This window comes from Neoarius graeffei, chromosome 23 (genome assembly GCF_027579695.1).
Source record: "Neoarius graeffei isolate fNeoGra1 chromosome 23, fNeoGra1.pri, whole genome shotgun sequence".
Classification (NCBI taxonomy): Eukaryota; Metazoa; Chordata; class Actinopteri; order Siluriformes; family Ariidae; genus Neoarius; species Neoarius graeffei.
Window position 1 is genome coordinate 17,129,024 of NC_083591.1, and position 21,463 is coordinate 17,150,486.

The following is a 21,463-nucleotide window of genomic DNA, read 5'->3' on the forward strand; positions in this document are numbered from 1 at the left end:
ATGTATCGGTGCATCATTGCTGAGGAGTGTGCTCCCATCACCCAATCAAGCATCCAGCCAGAGCAGGTCATGATATATTTTTTACCATATTAACATGCCATTGTGCGTCATGCCTGATGTAAAGACTCTCGTCTCTGTGAGCCTACCACACAGATTTAATACTTGTCATTTTTAGGGCATACCTAACAACGTGTTTTCTCCCCCCCCCCCCCCCCCCCCCCCATCTGTCCCTCTGAGTTACATGTTGATCCTGGGATTGAGATGCTGGCCTCTTCTGCCCCTCGGACCTGCTTGATCCATCCTGGTGCCCTGTGTCTGGTCGGAGTTTTATCGCCCCACTCCTGTGAAGGACGGCCCCATGAGGACAGTTGAGGGTTATACCTGTTAAAACTGTTAATATTATAGTCAGGCTGTCTGTTGTTGCCCAAATGAGGATGGGTTCCCTTTTGAGTCTGGTTCCTCTCGAGGTTTCTTCCTCATGTCGTCTGAGGGAGTTTTTCCTTGCCACCGTCGCCACAGGCTTGCTCATTGGGGATAGATTAGGGATAAAATTAGCTCATGTTTTAAGTCGTTCAAATTCTGTAAAGCTGCTTTGCGACAATGTTTATTGTTAAAAGCGCTGTACAAATAAACTTGATTTGATTTGATATATATATATATATATATATATATATATATATATATACACACAGAAATGCAATGACTTGTTTATGTACACAATTCACAGCTATGCAACAGCTGTACAGATGTATTTGGTGATACAGTAAGTGAGCTAAATTTTAACAGTGCAAACAATGCCACAAAAAGAAAAGATTCATGCCGTTGTCATGATTCGTTGTCATGCCGACCGAGGCTGTTGTTTTTCCCGCTTGTGGTCTCGTCACTCCCGGAAGTAGCTCGACAACTAGCTCGATAGGGTATACATGCACAAAGTAGCTCGGCAGAAATCGCATAAACTAGGTCGTGTAGCTCGATTCCGAGAAATCAAGTTCGGTTCAATTTCAGCCGAATTAAGGTGTATACATGGCATTTTGAACTTCGATTTCAGTCGAGCAACGGCAGAAATTCGATTCTCTCTATGTGCATGTAAACGTAGTGACTGAAATTGAAACAGAGAGCACTGATCAAGCTCACAAACCAAAATAATACACCAATATGTCATGCGCATGTAGCACCATAAGCAAACATACTTGCTAAAGACAAAGCAACTTCCTGATTGGCCAATGTGTTAAAATGCAGAGTTGTGATTTGCTAAAACAGCATTGAGAGACTGTAAACAACTCACAAGCCAACAGCATTCTCCCTACTGAACATGCAAACATATATATGAACATAAAGAGAACATTAGAAACTTCTCATACTAAGTAACAAGAGATCAAGGTCAAAACAAGGACCCTAGAGCTGCTATTATTGTGTTTAGCTCTGTGATGTCCTTTTTTCCTCCATTGTTTATATATCACATCACACACACATACATTATTATTATTATTATTCGGCAGTCCATCGATTTCGATGATTACTGCAGCACGCTCGGAGGTGGGCTGTTAGGCCCACTCTCGAGTGGCAAAAGTGTCTACATCGGTGACATTGAAAAGGTGTCTGAGTCGGTAGAGTATGTCGATTGTTGTGCCATTTCTGATAGGCATCCTTTCTTCTGTTTTCTTTGTTCTCTATGGCTTTATATACAGTCTGCCTCCATTTCTTCCTGTCTTCTGTATCTTTCTCCCATGTGTCGGGGTTGATTTCATAGGTTTTCAGGTGTCGTTTCAGAACATCTTTGAATTGAAGTTTTTGTCCACCCTGTGATCTCCTTCTTTGCGCGAGCTCTCCATATAGCACCATCTTCGGCAAGCATGTTTTCGGCATTTGCTTCACGTGTCCTGCCCACCTCAGTTGTGAGGCAGTGAGGAGTGCCTCTGCACTGATGGATTCTACTCTCTTCAGGACTTCAACTTCAGGGATCTTGTCTTGCCACCTGATGTGCTGCAGTTGGCGTAGGTGTCACAGCTGAGTCCTTGTTAATTTTTGCAGGTGTTTTTTGTACAGTATCATGCTCTCAGTTGAGTAAAGCAGGGCAAGTAGTACGGCTGTGTTGTACACCTTGATTTTTGTGGCCAGTTTGATGTCATGTCGAGACCAAAGTCTTTTGTGGAGAGATCCGAAAGCTTTGTTGGCTGCTTGGATGCATCGATCCACTTCAAGGTCTGAGGAACACGAGTTTGTCACAGCACTTCCTAGATAGACTAATGAGTTTGTATTCTTCAGAGCTGCTCCGTTGACTGTTATGCATGGTTGAGTTGCCAGTGGATCATTTAGAGGAGGTGGTTGGTATAGCAGTTCAGTCTTTGAGACATTGATTTTTAGGCCAAACAGGCTTACAGCACTTGAAAAGCGATCCACAATCTCCTGCATGTGGTTGGGGTCATTTGTTACAAGAGCTGAGTCATCTGCGTAGAGCAATTCCCAAATACAAGCTTCCCAGGTCTTGGTGGAGGCTTTCAGACGGGCAAATTTGAAGAGTTTGCCATCCATGCGGGTTCTGATGTACAACCCCTGGCAAAAAATATGGAATCACTACTCTTGGAGGATGTTCATTCAGCTGTTTTACTTTGTAGCAAAAAAAAAAAAACAAATCAGAGACATGACACAAAATTGTTTTATTTAACAGCTGAACATTCTGGCTTTGTAAAATATACCTCAAAAAATTATATGAAATTGTTGTAATTAATAGCACATTTTTTTTAAAGATCAAGTAGAAGAAAAAATTATGGAGTCACTCAATGATGAGGAAAAAATTATGGAATCAAGCTATAACTTGCATTTCTAAAACAAATATCCGCACAAGCCTAAATGTGCAAATTAGTCTGCAGTTAAAAGAGACTGCTTGTAGACCTGAATGAGCTGTTGCACCTGGCTGATTGACAGAAAACATGGCCCCAACAAGAGAGCTGTCAGTTGAAACAATGGAAAGGATTATAAAACTCCTTAAAGAAGGTAATTCAACACGGAGTGTGGTAAAAGATGTTGGTTGTTTCCAGTCAACTGTGTCTAAAATTTGGAGCAAGTGCAAACAAAATGGGAAGGTTGTAAAAGGGAAACATACAGGTAGATCAAAGTGTCAGGACAGGAAACTCAAAGCAAGATGCCTTGAAAATAGACAATGCACAAGAAAAGAAATGAAAAACAAATGGGCAGAAACAGGAGTCAATGTTTGTGACCAAAATTTAAGAAATCGGCTGAAGGAAATGGGATTTACATACAGAAAAGCCAAATGTTAACCATCATTAACACCTAAACAGAAGAAAACAAGGTTACAAAGGGGTTAAAGAGAAGGAGTCGTGGACTGTGGGTGATTGGATGAAAGTTATATTCAGTGATGAATCATGAATCTACATTGGCCAAGGAGATGATGCTGGAACTTTTGTTTGGTGCTGTTCCAATGAAACATATAAAGATGACTGCCTGAAGAAAACAAGCAAATTTCCACAGTCATTGATGATATGGGGTTGGATGTCAGGTAAAGGACCTGGGCAGATGGCAGTCATTACCTCTACAGTAAATGCACAGGTGTACATTGAAATTTTGGACACTTTTCTCATTCCATCAATCAAAAGTACTTTTGGTGGTGATTAAGTCATTTTTCAGGATGATAATGCATCTTGCTACAGAGCAAAGAGCATTAAAACTTTTCTTCAGGAAAGGCAGATCAACTCAATGGCATGGCTAGCAAACAGTCTGGATCTTAATCCAATTGAAAATATATGGTGGAAATTGGGGGGAAAAAAGTCTATGACAAGGCTCCATCCCGCAAAGCTGATCTGTCAACTGCTATACGAGAAAGTTGGAACCTGACTGATAAAGAATATTGTTTTTCATTAGTGAAGTACACGCCTCAAAGAATTCAAGCTGTCATAAAAGCCAGAGGAGGTACAGCAAAGTACTAATTGTGATTTTTTTTCTGATTCCATAATTTTTTCCTCATCATTGAGTGATTCCATAATTTTTTCTTCTACTTGATCTTGAAAAAAATGTGCCATTAATTACAAAAAATTAATTAAATTTTTTGAGGTATATTTTACAAAGCCAGAATGTTCAGCTATTAAATTAAATAATTTTGTGTCATATGTGATTTTTTTTTTTTTTTTTTTTTTTTGTGCTACAAAGTAAAACAGCTGAATTAACATCCTCCAGGAGTAGTGATTCCATATTTTTTTGCCGGGGTTGTAGACTCCTCTTGTGAGATCAATGGCCATTGTCTCCAGGACAGCTGACAGGTACACGGTGAAAAGTGTTGGTGCTAGTATGCATCCTTGTTTCACTCCATGCCTAATTTCAAAGCTGTCACTTGTGTCACCTCCTATGGAGCACTTGCATGTGACGTCACAGCCGATCCAGATTGTGACAGACGCCATCTTGTCGGTCAAACGCCATATTCCGCCTTCTACTTCTGCTTTTACTTCTACCTTTTCTTCTGGAAAACCCTACTATATACAATTCTACTACAACGGCTGCGGCTACAAGCTCTCGCTACCTGTGCACGTTTTTTATGTTTTTTGTGTGTATTTTTGCGTGTTGTTCGTCTGTACCGGACTTCAATATCCACTACAACCGTATAGACTTAGTGGACATTGGTTTCCAGCGGAAAATGACGGTTTGTAGCGATTTCCATCGCATGCACAACATTCCGGACGAGATAGCGAGACCAGCGGGGTCTCCGTGGATTATTATCAGAAGCAAAGCGAAGGAGGCAGCGCCGGGAGCGGAAGCAAAAGCGAGGCTGCAGAGCCGGCCTGTTGACTAAGCTCAGAAAACAGCTACTCAAATCTCCACTGCCAAGCCTCTACCTCTCCAACGCCAGATCCATGTAAACAAGACGGACGAGCTGGAATTACCTTATTCTATTCTATAATCGGCTGGTCAGTGCTATACTCAATACTTAAGTGACTTACCCGTCCAATGAGGATTCTTGTTTACAAGATGCCACATCTGAGTCGCTGACAAATCCTGAATTTCTGTAAAGATAACTGTCCAGAGATTTATAAGCACGCAGTGCTTCACCACTGAACAGCGAGGGAAAGTTAATGAGGTAATTATACACGTATTCCGCTGGCAGTTCAAAATCCGGTCGTGAAAACTCCGTCCGGTAAGCCATAAGGGTCACAAATCTGTAGATCGTTTATTTTAGACATATATCTAGTTATCTGTTCATTAGAAAAATGAGCCGTGTAGTCCGTCGGTTGAAATTGATCCATTCTGTACACGAGTGCAGCAGTATTCAGCGGGGTTTTTGACCGACAAGATGGCGGTTGTGTACTTTCCGGTCACGTGACTGCAAGATCTCTATAGACACTTTGCCAGTCATTCCTTCATGGAAGCGTCTCATCATTGTAATCAGCTTGGGTGGGCAGCCATAGACCTCAAGCACTTTCCAGAGTGTTTCTCTGTCAACGGTGTCAAACACTTTGGAGAAGTCAACAAACACAATGTAAAATGGCTGATGTTGCTCAATTACTTTCTCCTGTAGCTGTCTCAGAGTGAAAATCATATTGATTGTAGATCTTCCAGCTCTGAATCCACACTGGCTCTCTGGTAGCACTTGCTCTGACAGGGTCTTCAGTCGGTTCAGTATGATCTTAGCAAGAATTTTTCCAACAGTGGACAAAAGTGAAATTCCTCGATGGTTTCCACATTCACTTCTTTCTTCCTTCTTCTTGTATATAGACTGCTGTACATATTCTTGTGTGTGTGTGTGTGTGTGTGTGTACACACACACACACACACACACACACACACACGGGGCTGCAAAAGTAGGTATACAGTAATGAAAAACAAAATGCTTGCACAAAACGTATTAAATTAAACCTAGCACCACTATTATAATACTGGTAATACTGGAATAATCCTTACTGTATACCTACTTTTGCAGCCCCCCCCCCCCCCATGTGTGTGTGTGTATATATATATATATATATATATATATATATATATATATATATTTTTTTTTTTTTAATTCCCCCCCCCCCTCCTTCTGGGGCTGCATCTGACCAACATATTCAGTGCGACTAACACACAGTCATAAAGTATCTTTTGCTTCTCTTACAATGTAGCCTGAATCAGAATGTGATTATAGTTATGTCCATAAATTCACTTCTTGTTCAGGGTCAGTGACAGGAAATGAAGATGATGATGAAAAAGTCCAAAAATTTTCATTGATCAGACTTTGATAGATCCCTGTTCTTTAAATAAAACAGGGTGCCCACTCACACCTGATTATCATCCCATTGATTGAAAACACCTGACTCTAATTTCACCTTCAAATTAACTGCTAATCCTAGAGGTTCACATACTTTTTCCACTCACAGATATGTAATATTGGATCATTTTCCTCAATAAATAAATGACCAAGTATAATATTTTTGTCTCATTTGTTTAACTGGGTTCTCTTTATCTACTTTTAGGACTTGTGTGAAAATCTGATGAGGTTTTAGGTCATATTTATGCAGAAATATAGAAAATTCTAAAGGGTTCACAAACTTTCAAGCACCACTGTACTATATTATGATGCAAGCTAGTCTTACTTGTGAACATATGCGTCATGCAAGATCCACCAGTTAATTTTGTTGTATTGGCAGATCCTATATTAGTGTACGTATGTACAGTAGTTGCACAAACCTGCTTAAAATGGTGACATTAAGAGCTTTAATCTGTGGGGAAGTGATTTGAAGTCAAATCTCATCCATTTTGTTTACGGTCTCAACGCCGGCACTGTGCATTTCTGCTTGGACCAGCTGGTATGTGCCTGCAGGGTATTCTTGTGATCTTTGCCTGTAGCTCATGGTGGTCGAATGAAATGCCTTTTAAACAGTGAAACCAGGAATATCTGCTTGGCTTAGCCATGCATACTGAGAGTGAGGTTGTCATGACTGTATTGGCACCATGGGCTTTGAAAGTCCACTATTAACAAAGCGCTGTCATATGCTGCATAGTCAAGATGCTAGAAGATGAAAACTGATAAACTGCAGAAATTATTCCAATAGGCTTAGTAAATTTTCATATGCATGCACGACAACACTACAGTGCTCAAAGTAAATGAGTACACCCCCTTTGAAAAGTAACATTTTAAACAATATCTCAATGAACACAAACAATTTCAAAAATGTTGACAAGACAAAGTTTAATATAACATCTGTTTAACTTATAACGGGAAAAAGTAAGGTTAATAATATAACTTAGATTACACATTTTTCAGTTTTACTCAAATTAGGGTGGTGCAAAAAATGAGTACACCCCACAACAAAAACTACTACATCTAGTACTTTGTATGGCCTCCATGATTTTTAATGACAGCACCAAGTCTTCTAGGCATGGAATAAACAATTTGGCGACATTTTGCAACATCAATCTTTTTCCATTCTTCAACAATGACCTCTTTTAGTGACTGGATGCTGGATGGAGATTGATGCTCAACTTGTCTCTTCAGAATTCCCCATAGGTGTTTGATTGGGTTCGGATCAGGAGACAGACTTGGCCACTGAATCACTTTCACCCTGTTCTTCTTCAGAAATCCAACAGTGGCCTTAGATGCGTGTTTAGTCATGTTGGAAAAGTGCACGACGACCAAGGGCACGGAGTGATGGTAGTATCTTCTCTTTCAGTATAGAGCAATACATCTGTGAATTCATGATTCCATCAATGAAATGCAGCTCCCCGACACCAGCAGCACTCATGCAGCCCCACATAAGGACACTGCCACCACCATGTTTCACTGTAGGCACCATGCATTTTTCTTTGTATTCCTCACCTTTGCGACGCCATACAGTTTTGAAGCCATCAGTTCCAGAAACATTTATCTTGGTCTCATCACTCCAGAGTATAGAGTCCCAGTAGTCTTCATCTTTGTCAGCATGGGCCCTGGCAAACTCTAGGTGGGCTTTTTTGTGCCTGGGCTTTAGGAGAGGCTTCTTTTGTGGATGGCATCCATGTATGCCATTCCTCTGCAGTGTACGCCATATTGTGCCACGGGAAACAGTCACCCCGGTTTGGCTTTCTACTTCTTTAGATAACTGCAGTGAACTTGCATGCCAATTTTCTTCAACCCTTCTCATCAGAAGACACTCCTGTCGAGGTGTTAACTTCCGTGGACGACCTGGACGTCTCTGTGAGATGGTTGCAGTTCCATCTTTCTTAAATTTTTGTACCACTTTTGCTACAGTATTCTGACTGATAAGTAAAGCTTTGCTGATCTTCTTGTACACCTTTGTGGTGTAAAGAAATTATTTTCTTTGGGGAATTCTGAAGAGACAAGTTGAGTATCACTCTCCATCCAGCATCCAGTCACTAAAAGAGGTCATTGTTGAAGAACGGAAAAAGATTGATGTTGCAAAATGTCGCCAACTTGTTCATTCCATGCCTAGAAGACTTGGTGCTCTCATTAAAAATCATGGAGGCCATACAAAGTACTAGATGTAGTAGTTTTTGTTGTGGGGTGTACTCATTTTTGCACCACCCTAATTTGAGTAAAACTGAAAAATGTGTAATCTAAGTTATATTATTAACCTTACTTTCATAAGTTAAACAGATGTTATATTAAACTTTGTCTTGTCAACATTTTGGAAATTGTGTTCATTGAGATATTATTTAAAATCTTTTCAAAGGGGGTGTACTCATTTACATTGAGCACTGTATTTGCATATGATACTGAATATGAATCAACATGTCCATCAACGATTTTCAGCATTGGCTGCATTTGGCTCATACGTACATATAGGAACAGAAAGCACTTCCTCAATCTCTTCCGCCCCCTCGAACTTCTCAATTATTTGTGCAACCTCAGAAACAACAGAAAAATTACTTTCACAGCCGTTCTCCAACTGACTTGAATTACTTTCACAGCCGTTCTCCAACTGACTTTCAGTGGTGTTCTCTATTGCATTGTTATTCTTGAAATGACGTCACACTTGTGAGTTCATGGATTTTTTGCAGGAAACTTCAGAAGCTAATGCTATTTCCTTCTCAAAAACATATTGAAGAAAATCCACATTTTTGTTATACTATGGTTAAATTGACCATTTGTGAGTTGAAAATGCATTTTATAAAAATTCAATGTCCTACTTTCCACTAAGCCTTTAAAAGAAAACAGATTGGACCATTGGGTGACATATAGCTTGGATTGGGAATTGATCAGTACCATGACTAGCAGATGTTCACAGTTCATTAGCGGTGCATACCTACATTTGCACATGGCTGAGTAGTTAAAGGAGGAACTGTCAAAACCTTAATGTAAAGTACCAGTCGTACTGCTTTGCTTCTAGTAGGCCCTTTGTTGTTGTTGTTGTTTTTTTTAAAGCTTGTTGTTAAATGCTTCAGACACACAGATTTGATTGCTCCATTAAACACCAACAGCAGCTGATTTGGTCATGGTCACATAAACCATACACATAGCTCTCTTATATAAAACTTAGTTGAGCAGTTCTTGACATAATATGGATTACTACTGTTGTGGAATAGAGCTATTTACCGTATTATTATTATTATTATTATTATTATATCTCAAGCTCATTAAGGCGGCAAGAAACTCATCCACTAATTAGTTTTTGATGAGACACACCTGTTAACTGAAAAGTATTCCAGGTGACTACCTCATGAAGCTGGTTAAAATGATGCCAATAGTGTACAAAGCTTCATCAAGGTAAACGGTGGCTACTTTGAAGAATCTAAAATATTAAAATTTTTTTAAACACTTTTTGTTTACCACATAATTCCATATATGTTCCAGATGTTATTTCATAGTTTTGTTGTCTTCAATGTAGAAAATACAAAATACAGAAAAACCTATGAATGAGTAGGTGTATAAACTTTTGTCTGGTACTGTATATATACAGAATTAGCTAGGAACATTAGCTTTGTTGGTAGAAGAGAACGTCCCCAAACAACGTTAGCTTGCTAGCATGTTAGAAACTCCCTGAAAGGTGAAAAGAACACTGAAGAAATCCTTCGCTACTTACCTACAAGTTAGGTAGTTAACTTTATAGAAAATCCCCAAACAAAACCAGGCATCGAACAACAGAAAAATATTTGCTGGTCACAACTAGCTATATGATACAGTTGCACAACCAGTAGCTTTGTCGCCTCAGCTCCAGGATCCCAAGTTTGACTCGGAGTCTGTGTGGAGTTTTATATGTTCTCCATTACCTATAGCTAGCTGTCTCAGGTTACCTCAGTGACCAAACGACCATCACTGTCATAAAACAATGACATTAGGCTATACAGTTTTATTCTATCCACATTCACTGGATATGAGCAATCGTGCGCTCTGATTGGCTACTCTACTACTAGAATATCAGCTTATATACCGTGAATAGAGAAAAACAAAATGGAGCGTGTTGCTGAACCAAATGAGGACGAAATAAAAACTACTCGAAAACAACCCCCCAATAAATAAATATATATTTAAAAAAGGCAACAAAATATGGAATAAAAGTATTTAAATGGTAAGAATGTATCCCCCCCCAAGAATGATCATTTTTCACAAATTGCTAGTCATTTCACCAGTTTGTTTACATTCTAAGCAGAAAATTTCAAATAAAAATGCTCTGTTCCTCAAAATCCAGTGAATGTAGATAGAATTAAAAAAAAAAGTTATTCTATTCAATCTCATCATACATGGCTTATAGTTGATGAGGCACTATGCTATCAGCTCATATATGACTCAATTTCATGGAATAACTGTTAAATATTCCAAATTTATAGCCCTTACCTAGGTTATATACACTAGTTTACCTGTACATTGTTGTACCTATTTCCTGTATTCTTATGTTTGAAGCAAAACTTATAAAAATGTTAGTGTTCGAGAACACACACACACACACACACACACACCACAGACACAAACTACAACTGGTTGTGTTATATTGGTTTAATCGAACAAAAATTACCATAAAGCTTAGAACAGAATGGAGATTAGAGATACAAATCATTATAAGAATGAGATTAATACTTCAAAAGAAAAAAAAAATAGGGCACTCAGCTCAGCATTCACTGCCATTAACACACTAATCCATGTGAGGTGTGCTAATGTAAGCTGGAGCACACATTAATAAAGCATTATAATCTCAAACAAACATCACATCATTGTCAGTCCACTCTGGATGTGTCCCAAACCACATTTCTTTATTTACTACACAGTCTTTGAATGCCAAGATGTATTATGTGTTCTCTTTCCACACCTTCAAAACAGTGCACTATGTCATCAATAAAGGTTGCTACAAAGGTGCATTTTTCCATCTTCTAGGGCACTTGCTCATTGGAGTGCACTGTTGTATTTCACATGACTGTAAAATGGTCAAGTACCAAAGAAATGCACTATATAGGGATCTGTATAGTGTAGATTCCAGTTAGTAACCTGTTGCAGTGCACTATGGGATTTGTTGGTGCACTGGATGGTATGAATTGTGCTTTCAGACATGAGTAGGAAATAGTAGTTTGCTAGATATGTGGGAATATGTGGTTTTGGACAAAGCCAATGTGAAAGGCATTAAATGACAAGTAAAAAAAAAAAGGAAGGAAAATAATTTGAAATGAACTACAAAGGCAGAGAGATGGACATTAAAATACTATTACATGACACTTGTACAAAGTATCCCATAACATATGATCCATATTTAAGTAATTAAGGCTTTTATACTGCAAAGAGCAGTTTGTGTTTTATAGCACAAAAAGGAGACATCTTAAAACGGTACCTTAGCGAAGTATGCTAACTGTGGTGTTTAATCAAAATGCATTTGTATCTTGGCATTTTATTCAAACACTGCATTTCCTGAGTGCCAGTGGAGTTTGGTTTTGGTTAAACAACCTGATTCTCTCAGCGTTACAGTGACAGTTTGGCGGCAGCAACAACAACAACAACAAGGTACAACATGCAACTCAACTCAAATGAAGACAATAAGCCAAGACATGTTTGGCGTTTTGCTAAACTAGTGCCAGACGCTAGCATTAGCTCCACTAGCCTCTTTGCTCCAGTGTAACACTAAAGAAGCAAACTTCAAACACCAGAGATAGCTTAGCTCACTGACTACATTCGGAATCAAGCAAATATTGTGTGCATTTTATTTTATTACATTTCAAAATGAAGACAAGTTTGATTTAAAAAAAAAAAGGAAAAAAATCTGAAAGGGCATGAACAGCTGTTTGGCAACAAAAAACATGTCTCTGAATAAGGGTCATGTAAATGTGCAAAAAAATTACATTTAACCTTAGCAACAGAATTGATTATGTAAGAAACAGAGAAAAGCTAAAGTAATACTGAATAAATATTTTATCTATGATCGATTTCATCAATATAAATGATCTCGCTAGGACTACTTAGGCATGTGCCTTATGAAAACTGAATTACTTAATGTGACCTTATGAACACTGAAAAACCCTATTTGAATATGCATACTTGATTTGTTTGATTTATGTTTTGTACATATGAATTTTTCATGTTTTACAATACTCTGAATTCAATGCTGGTCAAATTTCATTATTAAGAATTGAATGGCATAAATACAGGATGTTACACGGTTGCACGAAGATATGAAGTTTATCTCCGAGTGGTGAACATATTCATGAGTGAGCAAAGCGAATGAATGAAAATATTTTCAACACGAGAAGATAAACTTTATCTTTGTACAGCCATGTAACGTTCTTTATATTATATGGACACATCCACAAAAACGCAAGTTAACAAAAGAAATTTAATTTTGAACTGGCTTGCCATTTTGACAACATGCATCTAGTCAGTGGAAAAACACTGGGAGTGACATCATCAGAGTGAAATATCAGGAAATGTGTCACTCAGATTCGCAATGTATTTTGTATGAAAAATGCGAGTTTTTCAACACAAGAAGATAAACTTCATATCTTTAAGCCGTGTGATTTTCTTTTTATTATATAGACACACAAACAAAAAGTCTCCAAATTTATCAAAACAATTCATCGATTTCCGAACGACTGACATATAGAGATTTATATCATGGTTTTGGTTCTCCACGTCCCAGATGTAGCTTGTATGAAAAACACGAGTGGTGTATTTCCCAGTAAAACACTCGTGTCCATATTATATAAACCTTTATGTATGATTACTAAACATGTTATCAGGATTATTGATGTCATCATATCCGTTTCTGTCAGTTCGACTGACACTTTTGTTGATATTTCTCTCGTCATACTTGGTTTATTAAAAAGTCACATATTATTACATGCTCTGAAAAGTACATTTGACCCCTTCAAATAAGGTTCCTTACTCGAAAATGGTTCTTTTGCTGCTCTTTTAAATGGACAGACATGATCTCGGGAGTGTAAAAATCCTGCCTACACCAAAATGGAACACTGATGATAATACGATCCATGATGCTAATATTGCATATGTGTAAGCTGCAATATATAGTAAAAACCAGTAATCAGCAAATACCTTTTACTAACAAGCTACAATCTTTATCCTAATTATTCCAAAATATATATGTATGTTTTGGATAATTGTAAAAGTATAAATCTTTTGCTTGCTTTATGGTATAAGTAAGCATAAAAATATACGCGTTTTCATTTTGCACAATGTAATAATCGCATTACTGACATTTGGCACTGTAGTACTGTGATATAATTTGTGTAATCATGTAAAGATTTGTATTTAGAAATCCATTACCAAGAACAAATTACAGATCCTATAACAAAATTACAGATCCTAGGAGAGAGGTTGTAGATGTAAACTTTTGCTGGTGTTTACTTTATAGTAAATTATATACCTCATTAATACAGCGCTTGAGGAATTTGTTCTTACCAAATATCCATTTGTATAGCATCAGTTGTCATATGTTTAACTCCGCCATTTTCCAGTTAGCTAAATACTAGTTAAGTACTAGTCTTAACACAACATTACAATCCTTAATTATGAATAAAGCCCTAATTAAAAGTATTGGCGTCTACCAAATTTTGGCTGTCAAATATACAATTCAAGCTTATATTATCTTATCAAAATATGTTAAGCTTTTTCAAATTAACATCAATGGATCTGTCACAGGTTTTAATAAATATCTTTTTCTTAACTGATGAAATAAAACAGCATGTGGCAGTGGCTCAGATACACAATACTCACAAGAAGTTGCATATTTAAAGACAACACACTTAATCTGAAACAGTCGTACCGTATTCATTAAAATACACCATTGAGGCTCAGATATTCATACTAAAATTCATATTAGAAATTTATCATAACGTTACATCCTTATTTAGCATCACTGCACAGCATAAACATCAACATGGAAACATTACAACACTAAAACGCAAATTTGTTTACCACATTTTATATGGTATACTACAACTACAGCTTTTGGAATTTTGCACGGTTATCGATCGCTAAGGAAATCCTCCAGCAAGAAACTTCAGAAATGTAAGTCAATTAACATTTATATTCCAGAATATATTATTTACGTATATATTAGGGTTAGGCATGTAAGAATATAATGTGTGATGATAAATTGTAATACAAATTTATGACGATTCAAATCGATGAAATAAAAAAATGGACTCTGATTATAATCCGGCTGCATAATCACTTCGTTTTCCCCAGCTATAACTGTTATTAAGACAGCAGAGGGTGCAATAACAGACAACAGAGGGAATGCACGTGATGTCACTGTAGGCGGAAGTAACACGGCTCTAATCCTGCGAAAACAAATGAATGTAGTTGTTTCAGGTTTAAGCCTGACTACAGACTTCACAGATGTTTATAACTTTTTTTTTTCCAGTTTTGATAAAAGGAATATTTTTGTTAATCAGCTATTATATTTTACTCCAACCTTTACAAATGTTTGTAAAATAATTACTGTTGATCTTTATTTTTTATTTAACAAAAGGAATACTTAAGTTGATGAAGAATAGGAAAATGTTGCTTTTTTTTTTTTTTTTTACAATTGCTTCAATTAATTTTTTCCCCCAGAAAATATCATAGGAAAATCCAGTCATTAACCCACTTTCATGAATCAAACCTAATCGAATGCACATTGGCTGAATTGTTACATGCCTAATTACTTTTTAATTCACTGAAGAAATATATATTATTTGTATTCCTTTTTAAAATGATTGGATATAAAAGGTTTTGCTGCTGGATTGGTGTTAAAAGTAGGCTAGCTTTTGGAAAGAGAATGTCACTCAACACTGTAGAATGTTTACATTAAAAAAAAGAAGCTGATTTTAGACATTTTGTATACGTTTTCGCATCTTTATGCCTGTATTGGTAGCTGTTCCGTGAGTTTTGCGTAAACCTATGCTGTCTTCATTTTGGACTCTTGTATTGCACTTGCACTCAGATTTTAATAATCTTTTCTAACAGTGTCACAACTTTGTCATCAGCGCAGTGGAACTAAATCAGGCATTGATGAGCACATCATGTGATGCGTTCTAAGATCGAAGGTCTCAACTAATGACCAAAGAACTGTGTATTTACTACCTACTCTCATTGAGAAGCATTTTAAACAAAGAGCGAGTTGTCTGACTAGCTGTTTAGCCATCAAATGCTTACACTGCATTGACTGAGTTACAGTCAGTTAAATGTAACCAAAGAAATGAGTTCTGGCAATTTGTACAAAAAGATGGCTGTTTATCAGAAAAGTAAAGAAAGCGTTCACTACGAGACAGACAGCCAACAGCTCACACTTGTAAACATGCTCCTTAAACGTAGCAGCAGTTCTGTCCGCCATGAAGGACACAAGCTACTCTCCAAAATAATGCACTTGTGCACTAAGTGTACTCTCTCTCTGCTCTCAGACAGGACACATGGTTGAGAAGTCTTAAGTGAGCACAATATTTATAAAAAAAGTCCAGAAGGCAAAAAAGAACCATATTCGGCCACAAAATGTAAACAATACTCAAAAGTTCCCTTTCATATCAGGATATAGGAGTTCCCTTTCATATCAGGATCAATATATATGTATGTATGTATGTGTGTGTGTGTGTGTGTGTGTGTGTGTGTGTGTGTGTGTGTAAAAATACCTAAAAATGGGAATCAGAAAGATTAAAGATGAAGAAGGATGAATAAGCAAAGTTTGGAAAAGGTTTATAAATTAGCACATGCATTCGTAATATTCATCATACCACGATTTTTAATTAATTTGTTCTTTAAAAAAAAAATTACGATCTTAATATCTCCAGAAGATTTTTCCCCCCTTTAAAGCTATGACACATTATTCTCAAAAGGTTTTTTTAATAATATAATTTTTCTGATCTGTTTTTCACAATAGTGACTCCAGCGTTAGATCTCTAAACCACACCCAGTATGTACACCATGTCCAACTCCACCCTTACAGCAATAAACCAAAGTAGTAAAAATGTGCATATGGACAGATACAAAGTTGAGGATGGGAAATGTTCTACATTGGTGATGTGATCAGCATATCATCACTGAGGAGCCAAAAGAAAACTGACTGATCAACAAAAACAAAAAAAATTAATTTAAAAAAAATTAAAAAAGGCTGTTTTTTGGTATTAAAAAATAATTAAAAAATAATAATACAATAATAATAATAATAATAATAATAAAAAACTCTTTCCCTTAAGTATTGAAAAAAAATGAAGACACCAACAGATATATATATATATATATATATATATATATATATATATATATATATATATATAGGTACAGTGGCTCTAGCTTTAGATACCGTACCTAAACCACACCCAGTGTGCACATGTACAACACCAATATTACAAATAAACAACAAAAATTCTAATTTAACAATAGCAGAGATAAAACTATGAAAATGATCGGTTCAGCAGGACACATTGGATCAGCATTCCATTATTGTAGGGAAAACCAACCAACCAACCAACCAACCAACCAACCGGGGGGGGGAGTTATGTGGAGTGTTAATGTATTTTTTAAGCAAAGCCCACGTCTCCTCACCTTGCTCTTCCGCTTCTTATCTCCTCCGAAGAATTTTCCAATCTGATCCATCACTCCAGGGTTTTTCTTCCCACGCCCGAGCCTGAAGCCGGACTGTCCTGCTGAGCCTGAAGATGCCATGTTGGGTGCGAAAAGTGAAAGAAGCAAGTGAACAGGTTGAGTTTTTTGCTTTCACTCTGCGTTTTCAGACGTGGCTCCTCCGGCCTCCTCGATGGTGTGAAGTTCGTCCGACTCCGACGGCCGCTCTTTGAAGGTGTTGTCCTCTCGGCCCGGGGCATCACGGGAAAAAAGGCGGACCAAGTGTGGGCGTGGCCAATATCCAGCGGCCTGATTGGTCTGTCCGGTGCTGGGAGGGGCATTGGGGGCAGAGCCTGCCCTCGTCTCACTTTTGTTTGAACGGTTTTTGTTCTGGTTGACGTCCGAGTTGTTCATGCCTGCACAGAGATGACAGAAACTTGTTACAGCCCACACACACACGCGCGCGTATACACAGTCGGTGCGGACCGGAGCCATCTCACACAGTACGGACTTGCACAATGGCTTCCTTTGTTCTGTATAGAATCTCACATTTACTCAGCAACATGTAAAGACAAAACGTGTTACAGTGTGAGCGCAGAGCTGAGAACCAGTATCATTTAAATTCAACACATCTTTCAAATTTCAATTTACTGGACCTCTGAAATTATAAATATGATGCACAGAATGTAAATTGGTCAAATCTGGATATAGATACCTGTAATACACTTATTACTAAACTGCATTTATTGTAAAATTATGCTTATTTTTTTCTCAAATCAGAAACATTTACTGGAGATATGTCATGCAATAAGCAGGGCATAAGGACCATTGTTTCATTATTTCACATATCAATTATTGACAGTCTTTCATGTCCATCACCCACAGGAGTCAACTGGTAGGTGAACAATTACTGACTGTTATGGAAAGGTAACACCAGAAGACCAGGGCTGACCAGAAATGAGCGTAGTGCTGGTGTGACAGTAATACAGTGCTGCCCCTTTAAATGTTCAACATCGGCATCCTGTCTAAGGCTTCACCCTATCACTGAGTAGTCATGACTCTGAAACTTTGGTAATGCAAAAATCATCCATGGTTAGAAGTTCAAGCTTGTTCTCCAATGAATAATCAAAAACAAGAACAAAACTGGAGCTGAAGTAACCTGGGGTGCCAGACAACTAAAATAATGATCACAGTAAAGCAATGGTAACCTCATTATAGTACAACAGTGCCCTTCATCATGGAAGAAGTGCTTGGATTAACCTTGTTCCTTTGTTTGTTCCTCAGTTGCTGTGACAATAAAGATGTGACAATGGAGGGACAGGTTTAACAATGTCCTAACTGGAAATTACACCTCATATTATATATATATATATATATATATATATATATATATATATATATATATATATATATATATATATATAAATATATATATAAAACGAAGAGAGAGAGAGAAGGTATACAGAAGGTATTCCTGTGGGCTTGCACTTATAAAAGTATATGGCATTATTTATTGAAAAATAATGCCTTACTCCTATCCCTCATTAAATCACAGTGAAACTAGCCAATCCTAGGCTTTTGAGAGTTCATGTATGCAGAAGGCGGTAGATAGCACATTCCTGCAAATGGGTTACAGTGCCCTGTGATGCAGCATAAACAACAGGTTGAAAATATGCAGAGCTTAGCTTCATATGCCTCAGAGGAGACACATGTTTACCCCACCCTGGGTGGTAGCTGATTATGAGTTGGCTGAGAGAATTAGTGATTTTGCCAGGAGCTAGTATGAACTATTTTAAACTGTAATATGGAAATACACGTGTAGCACGTAAAAGGTCACCAAAGCTGCTCAAAAAGAAACAAGACAGCTTCAGCTTTCTTAAATGTAATGAATTAACTCAGCAGACACTGCTCACTTTCATATTAGGGCCATTGTAGGTAAAAATATGGAGTTGAGGTAGGAGGTAATATTCTGACCAAAAAAACAAAAACAAACAAACCCCAACCCAGAGAGAAAAAGAGTCACAAACCTCCCCTAATGTATGCCATTGTACTTTTGTACAACGATGTATTAGGCTCATTGTAGGTTTAAAAAAAAAAAAAAAAAAGGGCTGAAACGGCTGGGCAATATTCTGAGAAAAACCTAAGAATTTCAGAGATTAAAGTCATACATTTATGAGAAAAAAAACCAAAAAAGACAAGGAGCCTTGACTTATCACACGTACACTCAAACGCAGGCTTAAGCACAGTGAAATGTTTCCTCTGCATTTACTCCGTCTGAAGCAGTGAACACACACATACAATGAGCAATGAGCACACACATACCCAGAGCAGTGGGCAGCTATGCTACAGCATCTGGGGAGCAGTTGGAGGTTAGGTGCCTTGCTCAAGGGCACTTCAGCCCAACCTCAGGCCATGGCTGCCTCATGTTAACCTAACCCGCATGTCTTTGATCTGTGGGCGAAACCGGATCACCCGGAGAAAATCCATGCAGACACAAGAGCATGCAAACTCCACACAGAAAGGCCCCCGTCGGCCGCTGGGCTTGAACCCAGAACCTTCTTGCTGTGAGGCGACAGTGCTAACCACTACACCACTGTGCCATACACTTGTGGGGGGGGAGAAAAAAAAAAAAGCCTCAAATTCTGAGATTAAAAAAGGTCAGAAAATCCACAATTAAGAAGTCACAAATTTACAAGAAAAAGAACTCTTATGCTTCCCGGATTCCTGGCTGCAGTGCATTCTGAGAAATGTAGTTGAAAAGCTCTTAGTGCTTTATGCTTTAGTGCGATTGAGGAGGAAAGACTGCATTTCCTATAACTCTCAACTCAGCCATGGTGTTTGGTGTGATGACACTGACCCAACCTTGCCAAAATGAAGTGATCTGGCTTCTTGACGATCAATAAATAAATAAATTTTATATATATATATATATATATATATATATCTCATCTCATTATCTCTAGCCGCTTTATCCTTCTACAGGGTCGCAGGCAAGCTGGAGCCTATCCCAGCTGACTACGGGCGAAAGGCGGGGTACACCCTGGACAAGTCGCCAGGTCATCACAGGGCTGACACATAGACACAGACAACCATTCACACTCACATTCACACCTACGGTCAATTTAGAGTCACCAGTTAACCTAACCTGCATGTCTTTGGACTGTGGGGGAAACCGGAGCACCCGGAGGAAACCCACGCGGACACGGGGAGAACATGCAAACTCCACACAGAAGGGCCCTCGCCAGCCCCGGGGCTCGAACCCAGGACCTTCTTGCTGTGAGGCGACAGCGCTAACCACTACACCACCGTGCCGCCCTATATATATATATATATATATATATATATATATATATATATATATCTCTCCAAGGTTTTTTTTCCTTGTACATTTGTGGCATTTTAATCTCGGAATTTCTGAGTTTTTCCCTTATAAATTTCCAACATTAATCTCAGAACTTCTGATTTTTTTTCTTGGAATATTACCCCCTCCCTCAGCTCCATTTTTCTTTTCTCTTTTTTTTTTAACCTACAATGGCCCTAATATGCCATCACACCTTTGCAAACCAAATAAGATAAGGGGCAATCCATGTGAAATCACCAGAGGCCTCGCCACTGACCATCTCAGATTTGCTTCATACTTTCTGGAAATATTGTCAGTGTGCCCATTAAATAGTGCAGAAAATTTTAGGCTTGTACCTTCATTAGTTTCTGAGATATAGGGGCTTTTAAAAAGGGGCGTGGCCCCAATTTCACTGTTGAAACGCGTGCTACAGAAAACAGATCTAACTTCCATAAGTCATTACTTTTAAACTATTCATGCAAGATACATGAAATTTTCAAGGATTGTTCTTCAATGCCAGATGCCTTTAAATACTAAAATAGAAAGTTCACAGTTCAATATTTGCCAAGTTATGGCTTGCTGAAAATCATTAAAAAAATGTGCTTTGGAGCAACTTTGACGCCCCATATCTCCACATTAAAGCACACCAGATCTTTCAAATTTTCTTATTTATTACTCGTTATAGTACTCTTTAGGCAACTAGGTATGTGTTCAAAACAAATCAAACTTTCTGATTTACTAGGCTTTAATAAAATATTTTTTGAAAATAAGGAAAAACAACATTTTGCGCCTATAATTCAAATGCATATTACAAATGTATGACAAGGTCTACCATAAAAACAATTATACCACTGGAAAGAGCTTGTTTTGATTAGCAAATGCACAAAATATGAAGTTGGTACCCTAAACCAAACTATAAATATTAAGGTATCAAGTACGGCATGTTTTACGATAGACGGAAATGCTGTTTTAAGGAATATAATCTACTAGCAGACAAACTAGCAAAACATCATTTCATTGCCAAACACCAGAGTGGATATTTGAAGAATTTGAATTATAGTGGCGAACATTTTTCTAAATCTGGTGATTTGGGGCGGAATTGACCATAAGAAAAAAAAAAACTTGTCATTCTTTTCCTTTCTTATTAATGCTAATAGATTTATGAC

General features: G+C 37.8%; 2 protein-coding genes across 5 annotated transcripts in view; both read right to left on the reverse strand.

Moving 5' to 3' along the window:
• LOC132871588 (myelin basic protein-like) overlaps positions 1–17,059 on the reverse strand; it is a 43,437-nt gene extending 26,378 nt beyond the window's left edge. For both annotated transcript variants that reach the window (XM_060905865.1, XM_060905864.1), the window contains exon 1: positions 16,940–17,059. In XM_060905865.1, the coding sequence (XP_060761848.1) occupies positions 16,940–17,059 (120 nt within the window). The remainder of the gene's footprint in view (positions 1–16,939) is intronic.
• A 51-nt stretch (positions 17,060–17,110) lies between these two features.
• Positions 17,111–21,463, reverse strand: part of LOC132871589 (myelin basic protein-like) — a 59,806-nt gene continuing 55,453 nt past the window's right edge. For all 3 annotated transcript variants that reach the window (XM_060905866.1, XM_060905868.1, XM_060905867.1), the window contains exon 4: positions 17,111–17,373. In XM_060905866.1, coding sequence (XP_060761849.1) covers positions 17,111–17,373 — 263 coding nt within the window. The remainder of the gene's footprint in view (positions 17,374–21,463) is intronic.